This window comes from Bos taurus, chromosome 5 (genome assembly GCF_002263795.3).
Source record: "Bos taurus isolate L1 Dominette 01449 registration number 42190680 breed Hereford chromosome 5, ARS-UCD2.0, whole genome shotgun sequence".
NCBI lineage: Eukaryota > Metazoa > Chordata > Mammalia > Artiodactyla > Bovidae > Bos > Bos taurus.
In genome coordinates this window covers 98,205,332-98,226,497 of record NC_037332.1, presented here as the reverse complement: position 1 = coordinate 98,226,497, position 21,166 = coordinate 98,205,332, and the positions used below count along the sequence as shown (strand labels likewise).

Sequence of the window (21,166 nt, the reverse complement as noted above, 5' to 3'; positions counted from 1 at the left end):
CTGTCAACTTTGTACTCGAGTCCCCTTTGTCGGTTGGTAGCGGCCGCTATTGCTTTAAAAGGACAGCGGATTTCGAAAGACGGAGGAAGGGTGGCTGGGGGTGGTGGTGGTCAGGAAAAGGAACTCAACCGCCTTTGATAACTGCCCAGCAGCCTTCCCTTCTCCAGGACGCGTGCTCGGCCGGGCAGCGACCGCATCCCCAGCCGGGCGGGTGCGCGCGCGCACCTAGCGTTTTCTGGGCGCCCACCTCGGCGGGGAATTCCCCCCCGCGGCCGGGCGGGCATCTGCGGGCAGCAGCCCCGCTTTGTCTCCGGCGGCGTCGCGCTCCGCCGCTCGCCCGCTCGCCCCTTTTCCCCGGTGCGGGCTGTAACCCGATCTCCCATTTCCTGGTGGATTCTCTTAAAGAGGCCGCGGTCTAGTAGCAGAACAAAGGCTATTGTTTTATTTCCTCCTTCGGGTTCCGCGTCCTTACCGGAATGTCCCTTCCTATATAATTATTTTCATTGCGTCTGCGCTCGGCTCGGGGTGGCGGGGGAGGGGGGGGGGCGGAGGAAAAATTAAAAAAAAAAAAAGCCCTGTGCCTTTCAGTGTATCTAAGAGACGGAACTAGGGGAGGGGGAGGCGTTGATCCTGTCCGGAGGGTTCTGGGGCCCCGAGCGCGAGCCCGGCGGCGGCCCAGCGGAGCTTAGCACCCCCGCGCCCGGGCCCTGGGGGCCTCGCGCACCGTCCTCCGCCCCCGCCCGCCGCGCCGGCCTCTCTCCCCCTCCCCCGCGCGGCTTTTATTTCCCGACGCCGGGCTGTAACCCGAGCTTTTATTTCCTGGTGGCTCCTTTAAGAGGCAGAGCTCAGTGCTGGGAATTCACGTCAGTTTCTGCACTGAAACTCTCAAGATCAATGAGCAAAGAGCTTTCTCAGTTCTGCCTTTCAGTTTCTCTCTTCCAGGAAGGAAAACATTCGAGAGAGAGAGAGGGAGGGCGAGGGAGAGCGGCGGGAGGGCGGGGGGCGGGGGCGCCGGCCCGGGTGGGAGGAGAGAGCGGGGCAGGCCGGCCGGGCTAGCGCCCCGGGTCGCCGCGCCGCGACCTGCAGACCCCGCCGCCGCGCCGCCCGCTCCCACGCCCCCGCCACCCCGCGCGCGGCGACTCGGCCGGCGCCCGGCCCGCCCCGCCCCGCCCCGCGCGCTCGCGGCCCCCCGGGGCGGCCGCCGGGAGAGATGCTGCAAGAAACTTCTTAAATGACCGCGTCCGGCTGGCCGTGGAGCGTTTCTGGGTTGGGGAGAGGAAAGGAAAGTGGAAAAAAAACTGAGAACTTCCTGATCTCTCTCGCTGTGAGACATGTCTGAGACTCCTGCTCAGTGTAGCATTAAGGTAAAGATCTTCTCCCCCTCCCTCTCCGGGGTGGAAAGCCTTGAGCTGCACCGGCCCGGCTGATCGTGCCGGGCTCCTCCGATCCGAGGGGGCGGTTGCAGTCGCTCTGTTCGCAGGAAATTATTTGGGGCGCCGGGGAAGGAGATGCAGCTCTCGGCGGCGGCGTACCCTTTAGTGTAACCTTGCTGCTTCCCCGCGCCCGCCGAGCCCCCTGTCGGCTCCTGCGCCCCCACCCCACCTCCTTTGCTTTATTGACAAGGAAATGCCGGTCACAGTCGGTCAGGAGGAACCCGAGTGGTCCTCAGGTCTGCAAAACACCCCGGTAATTAGTGCGCTTAAAAAAAAAAACAACCCTGCTCCCTACTCCTACTCCCAACATGTGATCGAAATGTAACTTTTGTTCCCGAGGGTGGTCTCCTTAGAAAAAAAAAAAAGTTCTCCGGCTCTATCGAGGTTGGAATCTTTTTTTTTAAGGGTTCCGCGAGTCTGGTCAGACAGTCTCTCCCCCGCGGGCCCCCCCCCCCCCCATTGTAATTGCAAGCGCTTGTCGGAGAGACAGTAGTGCTGTCAGCTTTTCCTGGGCATTGCACAATGAATTTCTTTCTTTTCTTTCTTTCTTTTTTTTTTTTAAACCAAGGTGAATAAAGTTGCTGAATGGTTATTTTACTCTCGTAGACATCTGAACGTTGAGCAATCCAAAAGTAGAAAACTCCTGTGATGCAGGGAGAATGATTGAAGTGACCAGGCAGAATGACCTTCCCACTTTGACAGTGCAGAGAGGGTAGCTAAGAGTAGAAATCTCCCAGTCTCTGGCCAAGATTTGCAGTCTGGTAAATGCAGGATGGTGGAGGATGTTTGCAAACACAGTACTTATCTTCCAAGTAGTGGTGTGTGTGAGCATTTATGTACATGTCTGTATGTCTGTAAAGGCTAGTGGTGCTGCGGTTTGTTGCTTCTAAAAAGTTGTAAAGTTTGCCACCGTGAGGAGGCACACTGATTTGTCCATCTCCCCCAATTAATTTTCCCTTCCCTGCGTTCGGTGTGCACTTTGATTTCACTGTTCCATCAATGCTCAGATGGAAAAGCCCTCTTCAGTGAGAAGCTGAAGCTGCTGAAGTTTGTTTGTGGCTTGGCCCATTTAATATGTTCATTGAGGGGACCCTGCAGAGACAATGAACAAATATCCAGTTTTCTTCATCCGTGGGGCATTTTGGGAAACGTCTCTCCTGTTTTAACATGGCATTTACATAGGATCTGTTTAGAGGAAAACACAACATTTTCTCATATTTGCTCATTAGGGTTTCATAATTATACTCAGGTGTTAGTATTTCTTACCAGGCACGATTTCTAAGGGGGTTTGAATTAGGGTTAATGTGAACTGAAAAGGTGGGTTGGATTTGTTTTTGCCTCGCACAAAAAGCGCTTAGTGGAACTTTCGGGTTTCTGTGTAGGTATCTGGGGATAGCAGTATGTCTGCGGTGGAGAGGGTGTCAGAGTAAAGAATTTAGGTAGGTTGATACTTTAAAACCAATTTCTTTTGCTGAATAAATTCGATTCTGTGAGTTCAGAAAAATCCTTGGGTATGCCTAATCTATCTGATACTTCATAACACAGAGGTAACTAAATAATAGGATATTAAATCTGTAAATTGTATTTAGCTCAACGACAATAAATCTGACCTCAGGAGAACTTGAACAACTATGGGAGAGTGATTTTGGAGTGGAGACAACGAACAGCAAGCCGTTTTGTGGTTTGCTAGCTCTTCTAAAGAGACTGCATAAGCCCGCTCTTCTGAGGGGCTCGGGGCTGCAGGCAGAAATACCAATGAGGGGCTCATCTCATGGTACCTCAGTGGAAGACTACAGCAACTCTTTCCTTACATGCACGGAGGGAACCAATCCCAAACCCAGACAGCGCAGTTTCTTCACTGTGACCTAAAAATTGCAGCCATGGTTTGTGTTATCATTTTCTATCTTATCGTTTACCCTCTCCATTCTTTTCGAAAGCTTCTTTTCTTGATTTCTGTGTTTCTCCGTAATTAGAACAGATCCAATGGTCTTCCCTAGTAGTGAAAGTATCACTTTTAATTTGGATTGTCCTTTATAGAACCGGTCTACGACTGCTTACTTGGACCGTGCATATGTTTAAACGCACGCACGGGAAGTGCATTTTCTCATGGAGTTTGTTTAGTTTGCAGTGTTCCAGTAAGAAGCTCTGGAGATCAAGGACTGGGATTATTCTAGCTCGTCTGAAAATGTTCTGGTGATTGTGTGCGGTGTTTCCCTGAGTCCCTGGGATGTGGTACAATGACTGCATGATAAAAAATGTTTGCCGGGAACCCACTAGTACAGCGATTTTTTTTTTTTTTTTTCTAGAGTCCAGTAAACAATAAAGTTTTCTGTGGAGCAGAGAATGAGTGTCAGGAGCTTTAAAAGATGAGCTCATGGCTCTGCTGTCCTGAGGACATGTGGCATGGAAAGCTCTCTGTGGAGAGTTTTCCCTCACCTCTCCTGTCTGCTCCTAAAATCTTTCACCCTGGCTTGTATCCTCTACGAGCAGCTGGTCAGCAGGCAAGTAAATTCCTCAGCAGCTGGTATGATGGAGCACAGAGGAGCCCGACCAGAGGCAGCCACAGGGGGAAGTACTCTGTTTACTTCTGAGCAGTGTCAGTTCTGCTAGAAAAAGAGTAGTGTATGATTTCGGTGGAATTTCCAAGGTGAAAGTTTCTGAATCAGTCAGTCAGTGACACCTTTATATGTATCGCTTGCGTGGTGGTGGTTGCTGATGAGTGCCTGATACTGGCTCTCATGTTTCTTTTGCACTTTATAACCATCTTCCCGGCACCCTAGGGAAGTTATCAGACACATGTTTACAGCAGAAGACAGGTGGACCAGCCCAAGGTCACCCAGACTAGGACTGCGCCCCTCTGTGTGTCTGCACTGGGCACTTTCATCATGAGAGATTAAATGCTTCCATTCCCGACCATTTGGGGGCTTTTGTTTGTTTGGCTTTTTTTTTTTTGGTCTTTCTGTGTGGCATAAGCGACTTTATTGCCCCACCAAGGATGGAACCCATGCCCCCTGCATTGGGAGTGTGGCATCTTAACCACTGGACCACCAGGGAAATCCCTGGGGTTGTTTAAATGTAAGGACTAACTATATAAAAAGTCGACTGTTTTTTATCAGGGGATCGTGTGGCTGACTGCTAGGCATGGGAGGAAGGAAGAGGCTGTCTTTTCCATCATCAGTCTTCACCTTCAAGTCACCTGTTGAGTTCTAAGTTCAGCCAAGTTGTAGTGGAAAGCAGTTATGACCCAGCGGACCCAGCCCTATCGGGGAGGGCTTCCAGAATACGATAGAAAACAGTCAGATAACTTCCCTGGTCCCCTCCCTCTCTTCCCTCTGTATGGGCTGGCTTTCTTAGTGGAATGAATTCTCTTTCTTACTCTCTAGGAGACTCCCCTCTGGACCCTGAGCTCCTTGGGTTGAGTGGTGATTATCTTTTTGTGTCTGGTGCCCACCTTGGCATCTGGCTTAGATATATGTGTCAGTCACATTGGCTGACTTGCAGTGAGGCATGGAAGGTGATCAGGGCCCCTTCCTCTCTGTCCTGTGTGCCTGGAGTGACTTAACGCTGCATCCACAAGCTGGCATGAAGTGGTTGTAGAGTCACTCTGCTGACTCAGGGAGGCCTGGGGCACTCCCTAGGGCATCATCAGTAGAATTTTGACCTTATAATTTTTCTTACTTTGGTGATATTTTCAAAAACTGCTTTAGTGTCTAAAAATAAGCAAAAACGTGGAGTTGAGTAAAAGATAAAGGGGCTTGAGGAATCACTGGAGAAGGTCCAGCTGAGGAGACTTCTAAAGTTTTCACTGGGTTCTTTAGCAATTGAATTAATTAGAGACTCGGAGTTGGGAGGCTATAAAGATCACCTGGGCCAGCGTCTTTTATGGCAAAGAGGTCCACATGGCTAAATGGTTTGCTTCAGCTGATATGTGTCCGAGGCAGAGCAATGCAGTCCTCTTGGTTTTCAATCCCCTGCCCCGTACTGGCTGGGTTCACAGGTTCGTCCCTATAAAAGGCCAAAGAAATTCGATACAATAGACTGTGCGCTCTCTGGCACTTCCTAACTTGGTCCATTTTAATCGCAAGCCAGCTGGTATGAGGGCATGGAGGTCTGTGCCAAGTAAGACGGTGTGTGGGGGAGCCCTGGGTCGAGAGGGTATATTGTTAGATGTGAGAAGAGGAAGGAGTAGGAGTGGGGGATGAGGGAAGAAGGGCTCGATGGGCTTGTCTTTGCACCACCATCTACCACAATAACTTTTCTCTGTATTGTGGTGAAAAGCATGTAACATTAAGTTTACCCTCTAAACCATTGTTGAGGGTGCAGCTCAGTCATGTTAAGTCTCTTCCCATTGTTGTGCAACTGATCTCTAGAACTTTTCTGTCTTGCAACACTGAAACTCTATACCCGCTCAACACTAGTTTCCCCTCTACCCTCCTCCCAGCCCTCAGTCACCACCTTCCTATTTTCTGTTTCTGTGATTTTTGTCTCCTTTAAAAGTTCATAGGAGAATTATACTGTATTTCACTTAGCAGAATGGCCTGGAGGCTTGTCCATATTGTAGCATGGGACAGGGTTTCCTTTTTTTCAAGGCTGTTTTACATTCCATTTTGGCTTCCCTGGTAGCTCAAATGGTAAAGAATCTGCCTGCAGTGCAGGAGACCTAGGTTCGATTCCTGCATCAGGAACATCCCTTGGAGAAAGGCATGGCAACCTACTTCAGTGTTCTTGCCTGGAGAATTAATTCCATGGACAGGAGCTTGGCAGGCTACAGTCCATGGGGTCGCAAAGAGTCCGACACGACTGAGCGACTGCCACACACAGCATTCCGTTTTATGTATATGCCATATTTTCTTTAATCCGTTCATCTGTTGAAGGACATCTGTGTTACTTCCATCTCACGGCTGTTGTGAATGAGGCTGCAATAAACATGGGTGTACAAATGACTCTCTTGAGATTCCGCTCTGAGTTTTGGATATATCCCCAATGATGGAGTGCAGTGGTACTTTTTTTTTTTTTATAGTATGTGAGAAGGTGGTACTTGTGTTTTGGGTTGAGGGCTCTGGGCCTCTTTGCTGGGCCTTTTCTGAGAAATCCTGGAGGGGAACCTTAGGCTCAAACATACACCTTAATTTATACATAGTGAGGCTCTGTGTTTCAAACAGCATCAGCTGAAAACATGGCAGCTAGTCCTAGAGAAATAGCTTACCTCTTTAGCATAGGTAAGTCGAGGGGAAAAACAGCCCAGTTTCTAGAATTTTCTAAGGAAGCTAGCACTAAAACAGATTCTGTGCAGCCAAGTTGACCTGCGTTTACTCACGCTGAGGCAGGTTGGAGGCAGGTTGGGGACCAGCATCAAGAGCCTGTGCGCCTGTTATGGATATTGAGAAGTTGCTCTTTGGTGTGACACTCCCAGCAGAGTGAATCTGTGTCAAACGAAGCCCCGTGGGGCATGGGGTGTACAAACAATGTATTTGTGAATGCTACTTTAGGAAAAGCACTGGTGCTGATTTCCTGGCAGAGGCCCTCACTGCCATATTTGTTATGAGACGTGTGTAAGAAACCAAGCTCTGTGTGGATTTATTGAATAGAATGAGTGTAAGTTGATGCGGGGTTCCCATGCCAGGAGGGACCCGTCATAAAGACCATTCGCTGCCAAACCTAGTATTTGGGGAGAGAAAGACTAAAGTTAGAATGGCAGCCTATTAAAAAACAAACACATTTTTGTTGATTTCGGAACATACAGAAACCAGCCTAATAAATGTGGCTTTCTGGGGGCATCTCAGTCTGCGCCTCCATGAACAGGCAGAAATGACGTGTCCACACCATCCTCTGATTAGAAATGACGGATGCTGTGTGCTCAAGACGGTGCCTTCTGCATCAAAATAGTACCACCCATGTGTTATTTGCTCTGCTAATTTGCTTGATCAGTCTTTTCTTCTTAGTGAAAGTATATGGTTCAGCCTGGTCTCTGTTTGAGGCAGTGTCCCCAGTCTTTTTGGCACCAAGCACCAGCTTTGTGGAAGACACTTTTTCCGCAGATGGGGGATGGGCGCGTGGTGGTGGTGGTGGGTGGTTTTGGGATGACTGAAGCACATTTCATTCACTGTGGACTTTATTATTGTTACATCAGCTCCACCACAGATCATCAGCATTAGATCCTGGACGTTGGGGACCCCTGGGCTAATGATCTGGAATTTGGGGAGTATGGGTGGAAAGGGCGATGAGGCATTAGTCTGTGTGTGTTAGGTATGAACCCCCTAGAAGCACAGACTGCTCAGTCAGGTCTGTGGACTAAACTGGAACACCTGCATTTTGGGAGCTTTCTAAAGTCTCGATGGGCTTCTCTGGTGGCTCAGAGAGTAAAGAATCCACCTGCAGTACAGGAGATCCAGGTTCGATCCCTGGGTTGGGAAGATCTCCTGGAGAAGGGCATGGCAACCCACTCTAGTTTTCTTACCTGGAGAATTCCACGGACAGAGGAGCCGCTTGGGCTACAGTCCATGGGGTTGCAAAGAGTCAGACATGACTAAGCAACTAACACTCTCACTTTTCACTTCCTTTTATAAAATTTTAATTGGAGGATAATTACTTTACAATGTTATAATGGTTTTTTATAATGGTTTTTGCCATACATTGGATGCATAGGCATATATATGTCCCCTCCCTCCTGAACCCCCTTTCCCACCTCCCTCTCCACCCCATCCCTCCAGATCTTCTTGAGCTTTGGGTGCCTCGCTTCATACATCAAACTCCCACTGGCTATCTATTTTATGTATGGTCATGTGTATGGTTCAATGATATAAGTCTAGGTAATTAAAGGGGTTTGCGTGCTGCTCTGGAGGTCATCCATCCTGCATTTCTTCTTTCTCCTCGTCCTCCATCTCTACTACCATCACTTATTGGATCCTGCTGTGTGCCAGTCCTCAGACTAAGTGTTTTATGTGCATTATCTTATTTCTTCTTCACAACTCCCTCTGGGAGGCAGATTTTCTCCCTATTTTACAGAAGAGGAGCCTGCAGCAGTTAAGCGATGTGTTGGCCTGCCATCTCCCAGGCTGTGCATGGAGAAGCTCAGGGCAGCATCTACCTTCCCTCCTGACCCCAGTCTCAAGGCCAGCCTCCTTTGTGAAGAAAGTTAGAGAACTGAGAGCGATGGGGTGATGGTGGCGCTTCCCACAGGCCAAGCTGAGAGGCGGGAATAGAGCTGGCAGGGAGGTCTCCTTCTGCTTGGGTGGGTGGTTCCTAACCAGCCCTCTGGGGGCAAGGTAGCCAGATGGTCACTTTGCACACAGCACCCTCCCTGGAATGGATGTCCAGGTGTCCTGTTTCTACACCAATCCCTGATGTTGTCTTGTGATGCTTTGTATTTGGGTGGGTTCATTTGGGCCCTTTTCATGTTTTTCTTAGAAACCTTTCCCCTCTCTACTTTCCCGTCTGTGTGTGCTAAGTCGCTTCAGTCGTGTTAGACTCTTTGCGACCACATGGACCATAGCCTGCCAGGCTCCTCTGTCCATGGGATTCTCCAGGCAAGAATACCAGAGTGAGTTGCCTTGCCCTCCTCCCGGGGATCGTCCTGACCCAGGGATCAAACCCACGTCTCTTAAGTCTCCTGCATTGGCAGGCAGGTTCTTTAGCGTCATCTGGGAAGCCCGCAACATTCCCCCAGTAACTCCTTATGCCATTGTCATGTGATCAGGTGGGTGACAGGCTGGGGCCATGGGAGCCAGACACCTTGGTCATACCTTCCTCAGTCTCTCCTTCCACTGCTTTTTATTTTTTTCCAATTTAAAAATTTTTACACAGTTCATGAATGCAGTACGTTTTAGAGACCTTCCCTCTTAGTTTGCTGTACAATGCAGGGAGCTCAAACCTGTGCTCTGTGACGACCTAGCGGAGTGGGATAAGGTGGAAGGTTCAAGACGGGAGGGGTCATATGTATGCCTGTGGCTGATTCATGTTGATGTGTGGCAGAAACCAATACAATATTGTAAAGCAATTATCCTCCAATTAAAAAATTTTTAAAAACCCATCCCTTTCGCTCATCTAAAGATACTGTGTGATTTCTTGGAATCTGTCTGATGTCGCTTCAGGGATTCCCTGATTTCCCCCACCACCAAAGGAATCGTCTTTTTTGTTTTCCTCTCTCCTGATAACCTGATGCCACTGCCCTTGTTCTGATTTCCTGAAGACAGGCTGTGGGCCCTCTGACTTGATGCATTTCTGGATTTGAGCAGCTTTCACGAAGCCTGTCTTGAGAGCAGATGTAGCGAAGGAAGCAGACAGAGTACGGTGTGGAGGGAGTTGAGGGATTAAGAAACTCTAAGTCCCAGTTCTCATGAAACAGAGGAGGCAACTGAATCCTGCAGTATTTAGATGTGTGTGTGTGCTTAGTCGTGTCTGACTCTGTGACCCCGTGGACTGTAGCCTCCCAGGCTCCATGGGATTTTCCAGGCAAGAACGCTGGAGTGTGTTGCCATTTCTTATAGCATTTCAGTAGTCTGCCTGAAATGGGTAGAGATGTGGTACATATTTACAATGGACTATTACTCAGCCATAAAAAGGAACAAAATTGGGTCATCTTTAGTGACGTGGATGGACCTAGAGTCTGTCAAACAGAGTGAAGTAAGTCAGAAAGAGGAAAACAAATATTGTATAGTAACGTGCATGTGAAATCTTAAAAGCTGGTACAGATGAATCTATTTGCAGGGCAGGAACGGAGGTACAGCCTTAGAAAACCAGTATGAACACGGTAGGGGATGAATAGGCAGGTTGGGATTGACGTATATACACTACCATGTATAAAAGAGAGAGCTAGTGGGAACCTGCTATATAGCACAGGGAGCTCAGCTCAGTGCTCTGTGGTGACCAGCAGGGCGGAGGGGACTGGAATGGGGTGGGAGGGAGGTCCAAGAGGAAGTGGTATATGTATACATACAGCTGATTCTCTTCTGTGTATGGCAGAAACTAACAGAACACTGTAAAGCAACTATACCCAATTTTAAAAAATGAAAAAAAACACCTGCCTGAGATCACATTGCTGTTCGTAGCTGAGCCAGAGTCAGTCAGGTGTTCATGATCCCAGGGCCGTGTCCCACTGACACCAGGAAAGTTGACAAAAAGCAGACAATAACTCAGCCCAGCTTCGTCGTGGGGACTCCTGTCTAGAGAGTGAAACCGGTTTGTCTGGCACCACACAATGACTGATGGTATTAATGATCATCATTATGACCTCCACGTTAAAGACAGTCTTTATGAGGTTTAGGAAGTGAGGAAATAGTGTTGTGCATTTTGGAAAGCTAGCCAACGAACAGGGCTGGCATAGAAATAACGTTACCTTTTAAAAAGGCTACACTTCGGTTATCTGGACCAGTGACTTACGAAACATATTACTTTCCTCTCCAGTGAAGACAGGAAAGAGCTACTCAATAAATCTGCACGTTCAGCAGACTTTGTGTGTTCCCCGGGGGTGTTTTCCCTTTGTATGTGGGAGTCAGACACACGGAAAACGATCTGATTTCCTGAATGACCCGCAAAGGGTGTGCGGTCCCTCTGGTGTGAGCGCTGTGGGTGCCGGCGCATAGGGATGTGAGCACTGTCATCGTAATCACCGCTGTTTCAGAGTTTGATTTGCATTTTATTCTGCCTGATAGCTGTTCATTGGTTCTTATCTGTAATGCTGATTTCCCTTAAGGGGATTGTAAGTTCTTGAGAAGAGGGTACCAGTCATTGCTGTACCATGAAGGGCTTCTAGGGGAAGGACAGACCCTGGAGTAGATAGACCTGAGTGTGAATCTTGCTTCTTAAACGTATTCATTAAAAAAATTTTTTTATTAGAGTATAATTGCTTTACAATGTTGTGTTGGTTTCTGCTGTACAATGGAGTCAGCTATTTGTATACATATATCCCCTCCGTCTTGAACCTCCCTCCCTCCTGAACCTCTCTCCTATCCCCTAACTTGTTCATCTTAAGCTTGAACCTGGTAAGTCATCTGAAGTGGTAATAAAAATATCTATCACAGGACTTACCTGGCTGTCCAGTGCTTAAGACTTCATCTTCCAGCGCAGGGGGTTGTGGGTTCGATCCCTGGTTGGGGAGCTAAGATCCCACGTGCCACGGGGCCAAAAAACCAAAACATAAAACAGAAGCAGTAGTATAACACATTCAATAACGAATTTAAAAAATGGACCAACTCAAAAAAATCTTTAAACAAGCAAAAAACAGTCCTTGAAGGCTGTTGGCAGTGCCTTAACATTGTTCAAAGCAAAGCAAAATGTAGTTCTTCTCTCTCTTTGTATATCCTCCCATCAGAGGAATCTAGAAGGGGTGAGAGATTTTCTAGTCCTGTAATTTTCCCAACATTACATCGTTGGGAAAACAGAGGCCAGAGACATCCTGGTATTGCTAGAGCTCCCGTGGCTGGTTCTTGGCCCTGCCTGAACCTCCAGGCCTCTTAGGTTGGCTGACTCCCAGCCAGGGCTCTTGTCACTGTCCCTTTGAGCTTCTCCCAGGCTTGGGGTTACTCAGTCAGCTCTCAGCAAAGCTCCGATTTTTGACTCTCATTGAATACAAGCCTCAACAACAGAAGAGACGAGCCAACTGCAATTACATGGTCGAAACAGATGCCGCTTGCATCTTAAAATTGTGAGGGAATAGCTCGCATGGTTCTGAATAAGTTTCCAGAGATGAAAGGAAAAAAACCCGAAGCCTGCAAATACTGTGCAGTGCCTCTGATGGGCATTATTACTCAGCCCTCAAGTATTCAAACCTATTAAAGGATCTGCTCGTTCATACAGTTACTTATTATTTGCAACCGGGACGAGACTCCGGAGGGAGCATCCATTCTTCAGTCTGCTTTTGTGTGGCAGGCAGCCCCGTGGCTGTCTGACCACAGAGCAGACACTGTTTGCAGTAGATGGTGAATTTTCTGGTTCCAAGAGTCTGAAGTAGATGGTTCTTCTTGGAGGTTTAAATGGGAGAATTTGAAGAAGCTAAATTTGTAACTTTCGGGTATCAGGGAACCTTGATTTGTTGTAGAGGTTAAGGGAGGCTGGGGGTTGGGGGCCTTCCCAGGTGGTGCTAGTGATAAAGAAAGTTCTTGCCAGTACAGGAGATGTAAGAGATGTGGATTTGATCCCTGGGTCGGGAAGATCCCCTGGAGAAGGAAATGGCTACCTACTCCAGTATTCTTGCCTGGAGAATCCCATGAACAGAGGAGCCTGTCAGGCTACAGTCCATGAGGTCGCAAAGAGTCAGACACGACTGATGTGACTTAGCATGCATGCAGGGAGGCTGAAGTATTTGTTATCAGCAGCTGTGATTCCTTTTGCTGTGGACTTACAGTGTGTTCCTGAGTTTTCTGCTGTATATCCATGTTAAATGAGAAGATGACATGGAGCCTGCAAAACCTCCCCCCCCCCCGCCCCCCGCCTTCGAAAAAAATTTATTTGGCTGCTCCAGGTCTTAGTTGCGGCATGTTAGACCTAGTTCCCTGACCAGAGATCAAACCTGGGTCCCCTGCTTTGGGAGAGTGGAGTCTTAACCACTGGACCACCAGGGAAGTCCCAAAATGGCCCTTTTTGAGAATACTGTAGAGAATGTTCAAGGCCTCCTGTGTTGACTCCTGGAAGCAGGTGTAGGCACTTTTAAGCTGTTGAGGACAGAGCTTAGGTCTGGAGAGAGACCCGGTTCCTCTGCCCTCGCCCTGTTGGTGATTTTCTGCTCAGCTGTCTGTGCACTCTCCAGTGGGTTATGATGGGACCTGGTGACTTTATCTTTCTGAAGACTTTTCTGTATCATGAGGTCAGTAATCCCCGATTCTGTCACATCCCCTCTGCGAGGAAGCAACAAAGTTGAGATACTGACTCTCAAGTATTTCCGGAAAGAAGTGAGCTACAGATAGAAATCTGCATTGTAACTTAAAAGTCAGCCCCCCAAGAACAGCTTGTCAGTCTCTGAAGTCACCCGTGTGGGTCTAGGTGTGCAGTGGTGGCCTCGCATGTACCTGCCAGACTCTAGTGTGCCAAGAACAGGCATCCCTGGGGTCCCTGTTGAAGATTCCAGGTCAAGAGAAAATTTGGAACCAGTATCATCCAAAGGCTCCTAATAGCTAATAATTAGTACTTGAAGAAATAGATCTGCCACTGGTGTGGGCAAGAGGAGCTGTACCCGAGACTTGATGAAAGAGGAGCAAGCGTTTCCTGAGCACCTTTCTGGGCTTCTCTGGGGATTTTGCACAAGGGAAGGCAACGTTTTTTTTTCCCACGTTACTTCCTTCCTTCATTGTTCTAGACCGTATATCTTTCCCAGACACTATCCTTGAACATCATATCAGCCTCCTGCCGGAGCAAACCACAGGGTAGCGTCTCCTGACTCAGCCATCTGGTCCTGCTCTGTCTTCTCGTGTGCAGGCTTGTGATCACTGGCCGGCACCCCCAGGGACAGAAGTGAGTTCTCTTTTCTTGGGCCTCTGTGGGTGCGCTCGTGTCCAGCTTCCTGCCCCAGAGTGGGTACATCTGGTTTTGAGAAGTGGGCATGTGAAGGGATCCCGGGTGCATTTTGTAGTTACCGTATCCTCCTTTTGACTTACGATCTGGGAGATTTTAAAAATCCAGGTCAGGAGTTCACTTGACTGGTGTTCTGCTTGGAGACAGTGGCTCTCCTAACAGCCTTGATAGTCATGGCCAGTGATGGGCAGGGACAGCAGGGTCCCTGGTGGGGACCCTGCAGGGACATCCCTTCAGGGTCACTCTCACTTCATGCCTCTTAATCTAGCCTGTCTCTGAGCCTCGGTGAACTGGGGGGGAGAGCCATCGTTTGGGGATGAAATCTGAATAACAAAGGGCTCCCCCGTCTGGGTGAGTTCCCCTCTTCTCCTGGATGTGGAGACCTGAATGACCTGATGTAGCTGACAACAGCTCAGATTCCCTGGCAAGCTGCCAGCTCCGTATTTGACTCTGTCCAGGGCTTCCCTTGTGGCTCAGCTGGTAAGGAATCCGCCTGCAATGCGGGAGACCTGGGTTCGATCCCTGGGTTGGGAGGATCCCCTGGAGAAGGGAAAGGCTACCCACTCCAGTATTCTGGCCTGGAGAATTCCATGGACTATACAGTCCATGGGGTCGCAAAGAGTCAGACAAGACTGAGTGGCTTTCACTTTCACATACCCCTGGTCCTTCCTTGGGTCTGCTGACTTGAATGCTTTAGGCTGAGGTGGAAGGAGAGACCATACTTGTTGGGAAGGCAAAGAGTCTTTGCCCTGAGAACCAGGAAACAAAGGCTCGCCCTCTGAAGCTGGCATGCTGCTCTCTTGTGTCTCCGAGGCTCTGTGCTCCTGGCCAGGCTGTGTGAGCGGTGAGCGTGCTGCTTGGTGGCAGGAGTCCCCTGTGGGTCAGACGCAGTTTTTGAACACGATGGAATTCAGGGGGAATGCTGGCGAGCCCAGAAAGACTGGAGTGATGATCCTCTAATCTTTTTCAGCATGCTGCAAGGGGATCTTTAACTTTGAGCCAGATGGGAGGGAGATGGGTGTTGGGTTACACCTCAAATAGGGCACCTATTAGTACACCCGTCTATGTGCTCCCACCCTCCCTGGCACCTTGGCTCTTCTAAGCTCCCTATCCTAGAAAAATGCATAAAGAACCACTGACATCGATGGCAGGAGATTTATTTCTCCTTTCTTGGTACAGGGCTGCGGGCCTTGCTTGGAGATGGGTGGCACTTAAAAAGACTTAAAAATGCAAGAAGGGAAAAAGGCAGAAAGCCAGGCAGACCCCACCGAAAGGCCCTGTTATTCCAGCAGAGGGAAGAGGTGGGCCCCCGGGCACCAGTCACTCTTAACCTGAGCTGGCTCTTCTGAGAATTCGTCTGTCTTGAAAACCTTGGTAAAAATGGCCAAATGGAGCTTCTGTTAAGGTAGGGGGAATGCCTGCATGTGCTTTTGTGGTTAGCCATGGTGTTGAACAGTCCGGTTTAAGGGGAAAATGGTTCTGGGTACGTTTCCATTTCAACTGTGGTCTTTAAAGGTTTACTGCGAAGGGGATGGGTGTGGGAGAATGTGAGTATAGTCGTCTGGCCTCTTGGTTAATTTTATCTAGGTTACAGGTGAGAAATGAGTTCACAACACCTCCTGTTTCTTATTTGGGTCTGTTTTAGGGTGAGTCTAGTTTGGGCAAATCTCCTTTTTCCCAATGCACATATTTGTGGACTGCCAGCTTACATACCAAGTGGATTATTAGAAAAAATCCACTTCACAGCTCTGGCCCCTAGAGTGGTGTCTGATTCTTACAAGACTTAGGTCTTGTAAACCCTAAGTTTACCTCTTCTCTTCATCCTACTGGGATCCCACGTGGGGCTGTGTTGACAAGATTGTGCCACGTTGGGCAAGTTTTGACCACACACTTTCCCAGGCACAGTGAGGCAAGTGTGGGTTCAGCTGGCTGCTCCTAGGCAGTTGATGGTACTTGGCATATCAAGGGTTTCTGTTATGCTGTTTGCCAGAAAGGTAATCTCTCAACTGGTCCGAGTGTCCCAGGGCACACATGTTCGGCTTTGGGGGAAAAGTCACAATTTCAGGTTCACTCTTTGCTTGCATCTTGTGTACATTAATGGCCTCATAGCTGAAGTGCATTGAACTATTGCTACACTGTCCAAAGCCTGCAGCGTAGCTCCTTTGAGTCAGGGAAAGGTTTCTCTGTAAAGTTACTGAAGGCTGAAGCTTGAAAACTAACACTGGAGGTTAGAATCAGCGTGTTCTAGTGGGAACAGTGCAAGGGTAGCTGACACCAAGCCTTTCTGCACTATTTTTAATCCTAGTCGGGACTATATGGGATGGCTTGTGCCTTCTTGGATGTCATTCTGCTTTTATTCCAGGGGTTTCTTCTTGTGACTCTGTATATATGTGTGTATTGCATGTGCATAGAATCATATGTCCCAGAAATTATGGCATAATCTGTTTTCCAGTTTATAGAGTGAAAGATTGCATGAATCCCAGCCTTGTGACAGAGAAATCTTATATGTAGATGTAAAATACTTCTCCTTGGAGGGCTGGCTTTCTGATGGGCTATAAACGGATTGTTAAACAGCAATGCGAGGGGTTGTTAACAAGCTGTTTCTGAGAGCATCACCCTGGTCTGGTCTGAAAAGGTAATGTGTACATATTGCAGCTATGAAACAGTTTGCCTGTGGTGCTTATATGTTGGTAGGGTGGGTGTGTGTGTATTTTCAGTGGTGAATGAACTGAAAAGATAATTTTTAAAATCAAGGTCCCTGGTGGCTCAGAAGGTAAAGAATCTGCCTGCAGTGCAGGAGATCTAGGTTTGATCCCTTTGTCGGGAAGATCTCCTGGAGAAGGGAATAGCTACCCACTCCAGTATTCTTGCCTGCAGAATCCCATGGACAGAGGAGCCTAGCGGGCTACAGTCCATGGGGTCACAAAGAGTCAGACACAACTGAGCAACTAACACTTTCACTTTCTTTCGTAGTTGATTTACAATATTGTGGTTTCAGGTGTATAGCAAGGTGATTTGGTTATACATGTATGTATGTGTATACGTGTGTATATTCTTTTTTCCGATTCTTTTCCTTTATAGGTTATTAGAAGATACTGAATATAATTTCTTGTGCTATGCAGTAAATTCTTGTTTATTTTGTAATAATGTATATCTGTTAATCTCAGACTCCTAATTTATCCCTTTCCCCCTTTCCCCTTTGGGAATCATAAGTTTGTTTTCTGTCTGTGAGTCTGTTTCTGTTTTATAAATAGTTCATTTATATTTTTTTAGATTCCACATATATGTGATGATGTCATATAATATTTATCTTTCTCTGACTTCACTTTAGTATAATTTCTAGATCTGTTCATGTTGCTGCAAATGGCATTATTTCATTCTTTTTTATGGCTGAGTGGTATTCCATTGTACCACATCTTCTTTATCCATTCATCCATTGATGGACACGTGTCTTGGCTATCGTAAATAGTCCTGCTATAACACTGGGCTGCATATATCTTGAAAAGATAATTTTAAATGTTTTTTATTTGCTCCTATGTCAGTGTCCACTTTCTCCACTGGGATATGTTTTGGTTGTTGGTTTTTTAAGCTGGCTTAAATGAAGCGGTATTCGGTCAGTACAGTGTGTGAATCAACCAAACTTCAAAAAGCTTTAGTTAATGTTCATGGTAACACCCTGTGTGAATAATAGCTGCCTTAAGGTTTTAGAATCACCTCCCAATAAGCAAACTAACATCTATGTTCCAAGTTCAGCGAAGCAGAGTTCCTCTTATGTGTCAAATCTTATTTGAATTTCTTGTCACATTCAGGTGACATAGCTGGAAATTGGTCCATGCCAATTTCTGCTACTATTGGATTTTAATGAGCACGCTTTCTTGTTACTAGGTTGCCATGCTTCTACTGTGTTCACAGCTGCTGTGTTGAAAAACAGGCGTCTGTTATAATCCCCTGCCTGGATCAGTTTGCTAGTCTGGCAATACCTTATTATTATTGTTTTTTATTTACTTATTTTTGTCTCACATAGGTCAGAGGTGTTGATGAGCAGGATTAAGGAGAGAGAAGATGGTAACTTTTCTTGGTGGAGATTTCTGTTAAAAGAATCTAAGAATTGTAGCATGTAAAGATAGAGCTAAAGAAAACTGTTCAGGATTCGAATCACAGGGAGAAGAGCCAGGACGAGCATAGTAATAATAGTTCTGCCAAGTCACCTCTGCCTCATTCTTCAAAGGCCAGTGTGGCCACAAAGCCATCCAAGACATGGGGAGTGAGTGATGACTGTCCTCCGGTCCATGGAGCACTCACGGACTCATCCACAGTTGCTTCTCCACACTTCTGGATCCTGTGCAGTCCACACCCCATGTATCTTGTGCTGTCCTTTCTTCTCCATCCTGACTAGCGCTGTCTTCCCTCTGGCCCTGGACTCTTCAGCTGTCTCCCATCTGGTCCTCCTACCTCCACTTCCTGCTCCTTCGAAACCAACCCAGAATAATTTTTTTTTGTTTATTTAGCTGCATCAGGCCATAGTTGCGACACATGGGATCATTGTTGTATTATGCAGGATTTTTCATGGCGGTGCATGGGCTTAGTTGCTCCACAGGCATGTGGGATCTTAGTTCCCCAACCAGGGATCAAACCCACGTCCCCTGGATTGCAAGCCAGATTATTAACCACTGGACCACCAGGGAAGTCCCCAAAATGATTCATTGTAGATAAGAAATTGATCACGTTCTTTCTGACACTGCAGTTCAAAATGCAGCCCAGCTGTTTATCATGGCAGCGAGGCCTTGGACAGGCTGACTTTCTAGAATCATCTCCACTCCCCCCACCCCCATTCCACATTGTACTCCAACCAGTACCTGCCCTCCTCCCAAACCACATGATGAACTTTTATTATTATTATTATTATTTTAATTTTTACAGTGCTGTGTTGCACACGATGAACTTTTACGCCTGGAGTCTTGCACAAGTCCTTCTGCTGCCTGGTAGCAACTTGTCATCTTAAGCGTTCCCTGGTGCTGTTGGGTACATCATCCTTCAAAGTCACTGAACTTGTCTCATTACTGGCACTGGTCCCGTTATAGTTTAATTGTGTATCATCCTCTAGCTGAAGTGAAAACACACTGAGAGCAAGAGATTGATGAATGGATTCATTCTCTCTTCTCATTGTGCAGAGCCGTGCCTGGTATAGAGAAGATCCAGTGTCCTTTATTTAAATTGAATTTTTTAAATCAGCAAATATTTATTAAGCTTCTTTATGTGCTTGGTGGTTGCTAGGCTCTGTGCTACATATGAAAAGTATTAAGTTGAAAACCTTGCACAGTCAGCATGCGTGCTAAGTCGCTTCAGTCATGGCTAACTCTTTGCAACCCCATGGACTGTAGCCCGCCAGGCTCCTCTCTGTCTGTGGAATTTTCCAGGCAAGAATACTAGAGTGGGTTGCCATTTCCTCCTCCAGGGGAACTTCCTGACCCAGGGATCCAAGTCACCTTTCCTGAGTTGGCAGGTGGGTTCTTTACCACTGAGCCACCAGGGAAGCCCATAGGTCCACATGTTCCCAATGAATAGGCACATCTATGATACTGCTGAGGTCATGAAGGGTGTGCCTTTTCAGAACACTTGGCTCCTACAGCTCATACCTGGATGACGTGGTGGTGTCAAATTTCCTCCTGCCATTGTCCTCCTGGTCTAGTGTCTCCACTGCCAAGACTATTGATGGAGAGGCCGTTCCCTTCTCGTCCACTTCCTCTCTCTCCCTTCCAGCCTTACCAGACCCAACGGTAAGCTTACTCTTCTGGGGACTTGGGAACCTGTGCTTAGCAGTGAGGAGAGCTGGGTTCTTGAGAATTAACGCAAACCATCTAGTCTTAGGATTCTCTGCCTTCTAGTCCTGGAAGGAATTATGGTCCTACTCTAGCAACCTGCTCAAGATGAACTTTCCAACTTCTGTGACTATCTTTAGGGCCATCAGTCACTGTTTTCACTTGAAGTTGCTTAAAAATTGACCTGCCCGGAGGAAGATTTCAGGACGTGTTCCTTAGGGAGCTGTTGAAATAGAAACAGGAATGAAGTAACCAATGCCATGCAATTGTGTGGGCGAGGCATCCCCCTCCACCAGGAGTTATCATATTTTCCAAACCCTAAATTGTGACATTTGATCTGATAAAGGACTTCTCAGTGTTTTTCGTTTTATGTGGCAAGGCTTACAGATATTTTAACAGTTTAGCTCTTGTCGAAAAGAAAATCGCGTGAGATTAGGCCTGTTGAGGAACAGGCTTCCTGCCAGCCGGCCCACCAGTGTGGCCAAGGTGACACTTGGTGACCAAAGACACCGCGCTCTGTACTTCCTCCATTTCTACCACCCTTGGCTGGTATCAAGAAGGATGAGTGAGTCTGTTTGTCTTTCTTCTGAATGAAATTTGCAAGGACACTTAAGCCTTCTGCTTTAGGGCAGAATCCGATCATGGGCTGCGATCAGGAAGAAGCTCTCTCCCGAGGTATCAGATTGCGTGCTTGCCCAGTCAGGTGTGTTCCCTCTGTTCAACACTCACAGTATTCTCCCTGGCCATCTTCAGAGCAGGATGTTGGACTGCTTGGCCAGCAGCCTGATTCCTCTGGCAGGTCCTGCACTCTGAGATGGCAGGCAGTTGTCTGGGGTGCTCTTGAACTTGGCTTTTCTCCAGCCATGTTGGACAGACCTCAGGGCCATGTTTTCAGACCCCCACAACTCTTTGCAACTCTCACTTTGCAGGAGACTTTCTCTTAGGTGCTTAGCACTATTCTAAGAGCTTTATTATTTTTTTTTTAACTTTTTATTTTGTATCAAAGTATATATAGCTGATTAACAATGTTGTGATAGTTTCAGCTGGACAGCAAAGGAACTCAGTCACACGTATACATACATGTGTCCATTCTCCCCCAGACTCTGCAGGGAATTTGAAATTGGGTCTAAGTGAATCCGCGTGCCAACGCAGGAGAACCTGGTTCAATCCCTAAGTCGGCAAGATCTCTGGAGAAGGAAATGGCAAGCCGTTCTAGTATTCTTGCCTGGGAAATCTCATGGACAGAGGAGCCTGGTGGACTTTGGTCCAATGGGGTTGTAGAAGAGTCGGGCGCAACTTGGCGACTAAACAAAAACAGCTAAGTGTGTACACACACACTCATGCATGTACACAAACACATATACACACACATTCACTCCTTTAAAGAGTTTTGCCCCAAAAACGAACAAA

The 21,166-nt window shown here is 47.5% G+C and overlaps 1 protein-coding gene across 4 annotated transcripts in view; it reads left to right on the top strand.

Moving 5' to 3' along the window:
- The first annotated feature begins 1,022 nt into the window (after nt 1-1,022).
- ETV6 (ETS variant transcription factor 6) overlaps nt 1,023-21,166 on the top strand; it is a 288,749-nt gene continuing 268,605 nt past the window's right edge. For 2 of the 4 annotated variants that reach the window (XM_024991434.2, XM_024991438.2), the window contains exons 1-2: nt 1,023-1,364; nt 3,740-3,934. In XM_024991434.2, coding sequence (XP_024847202.1) covers nt 3,800-3,934 — 135 coding nt within the window. In that variant the 5' untranslated portion in view covers nt 1,023-1,364; nt 3,740-3,799. 4 annotated transcript variants of the gene reach the window in all.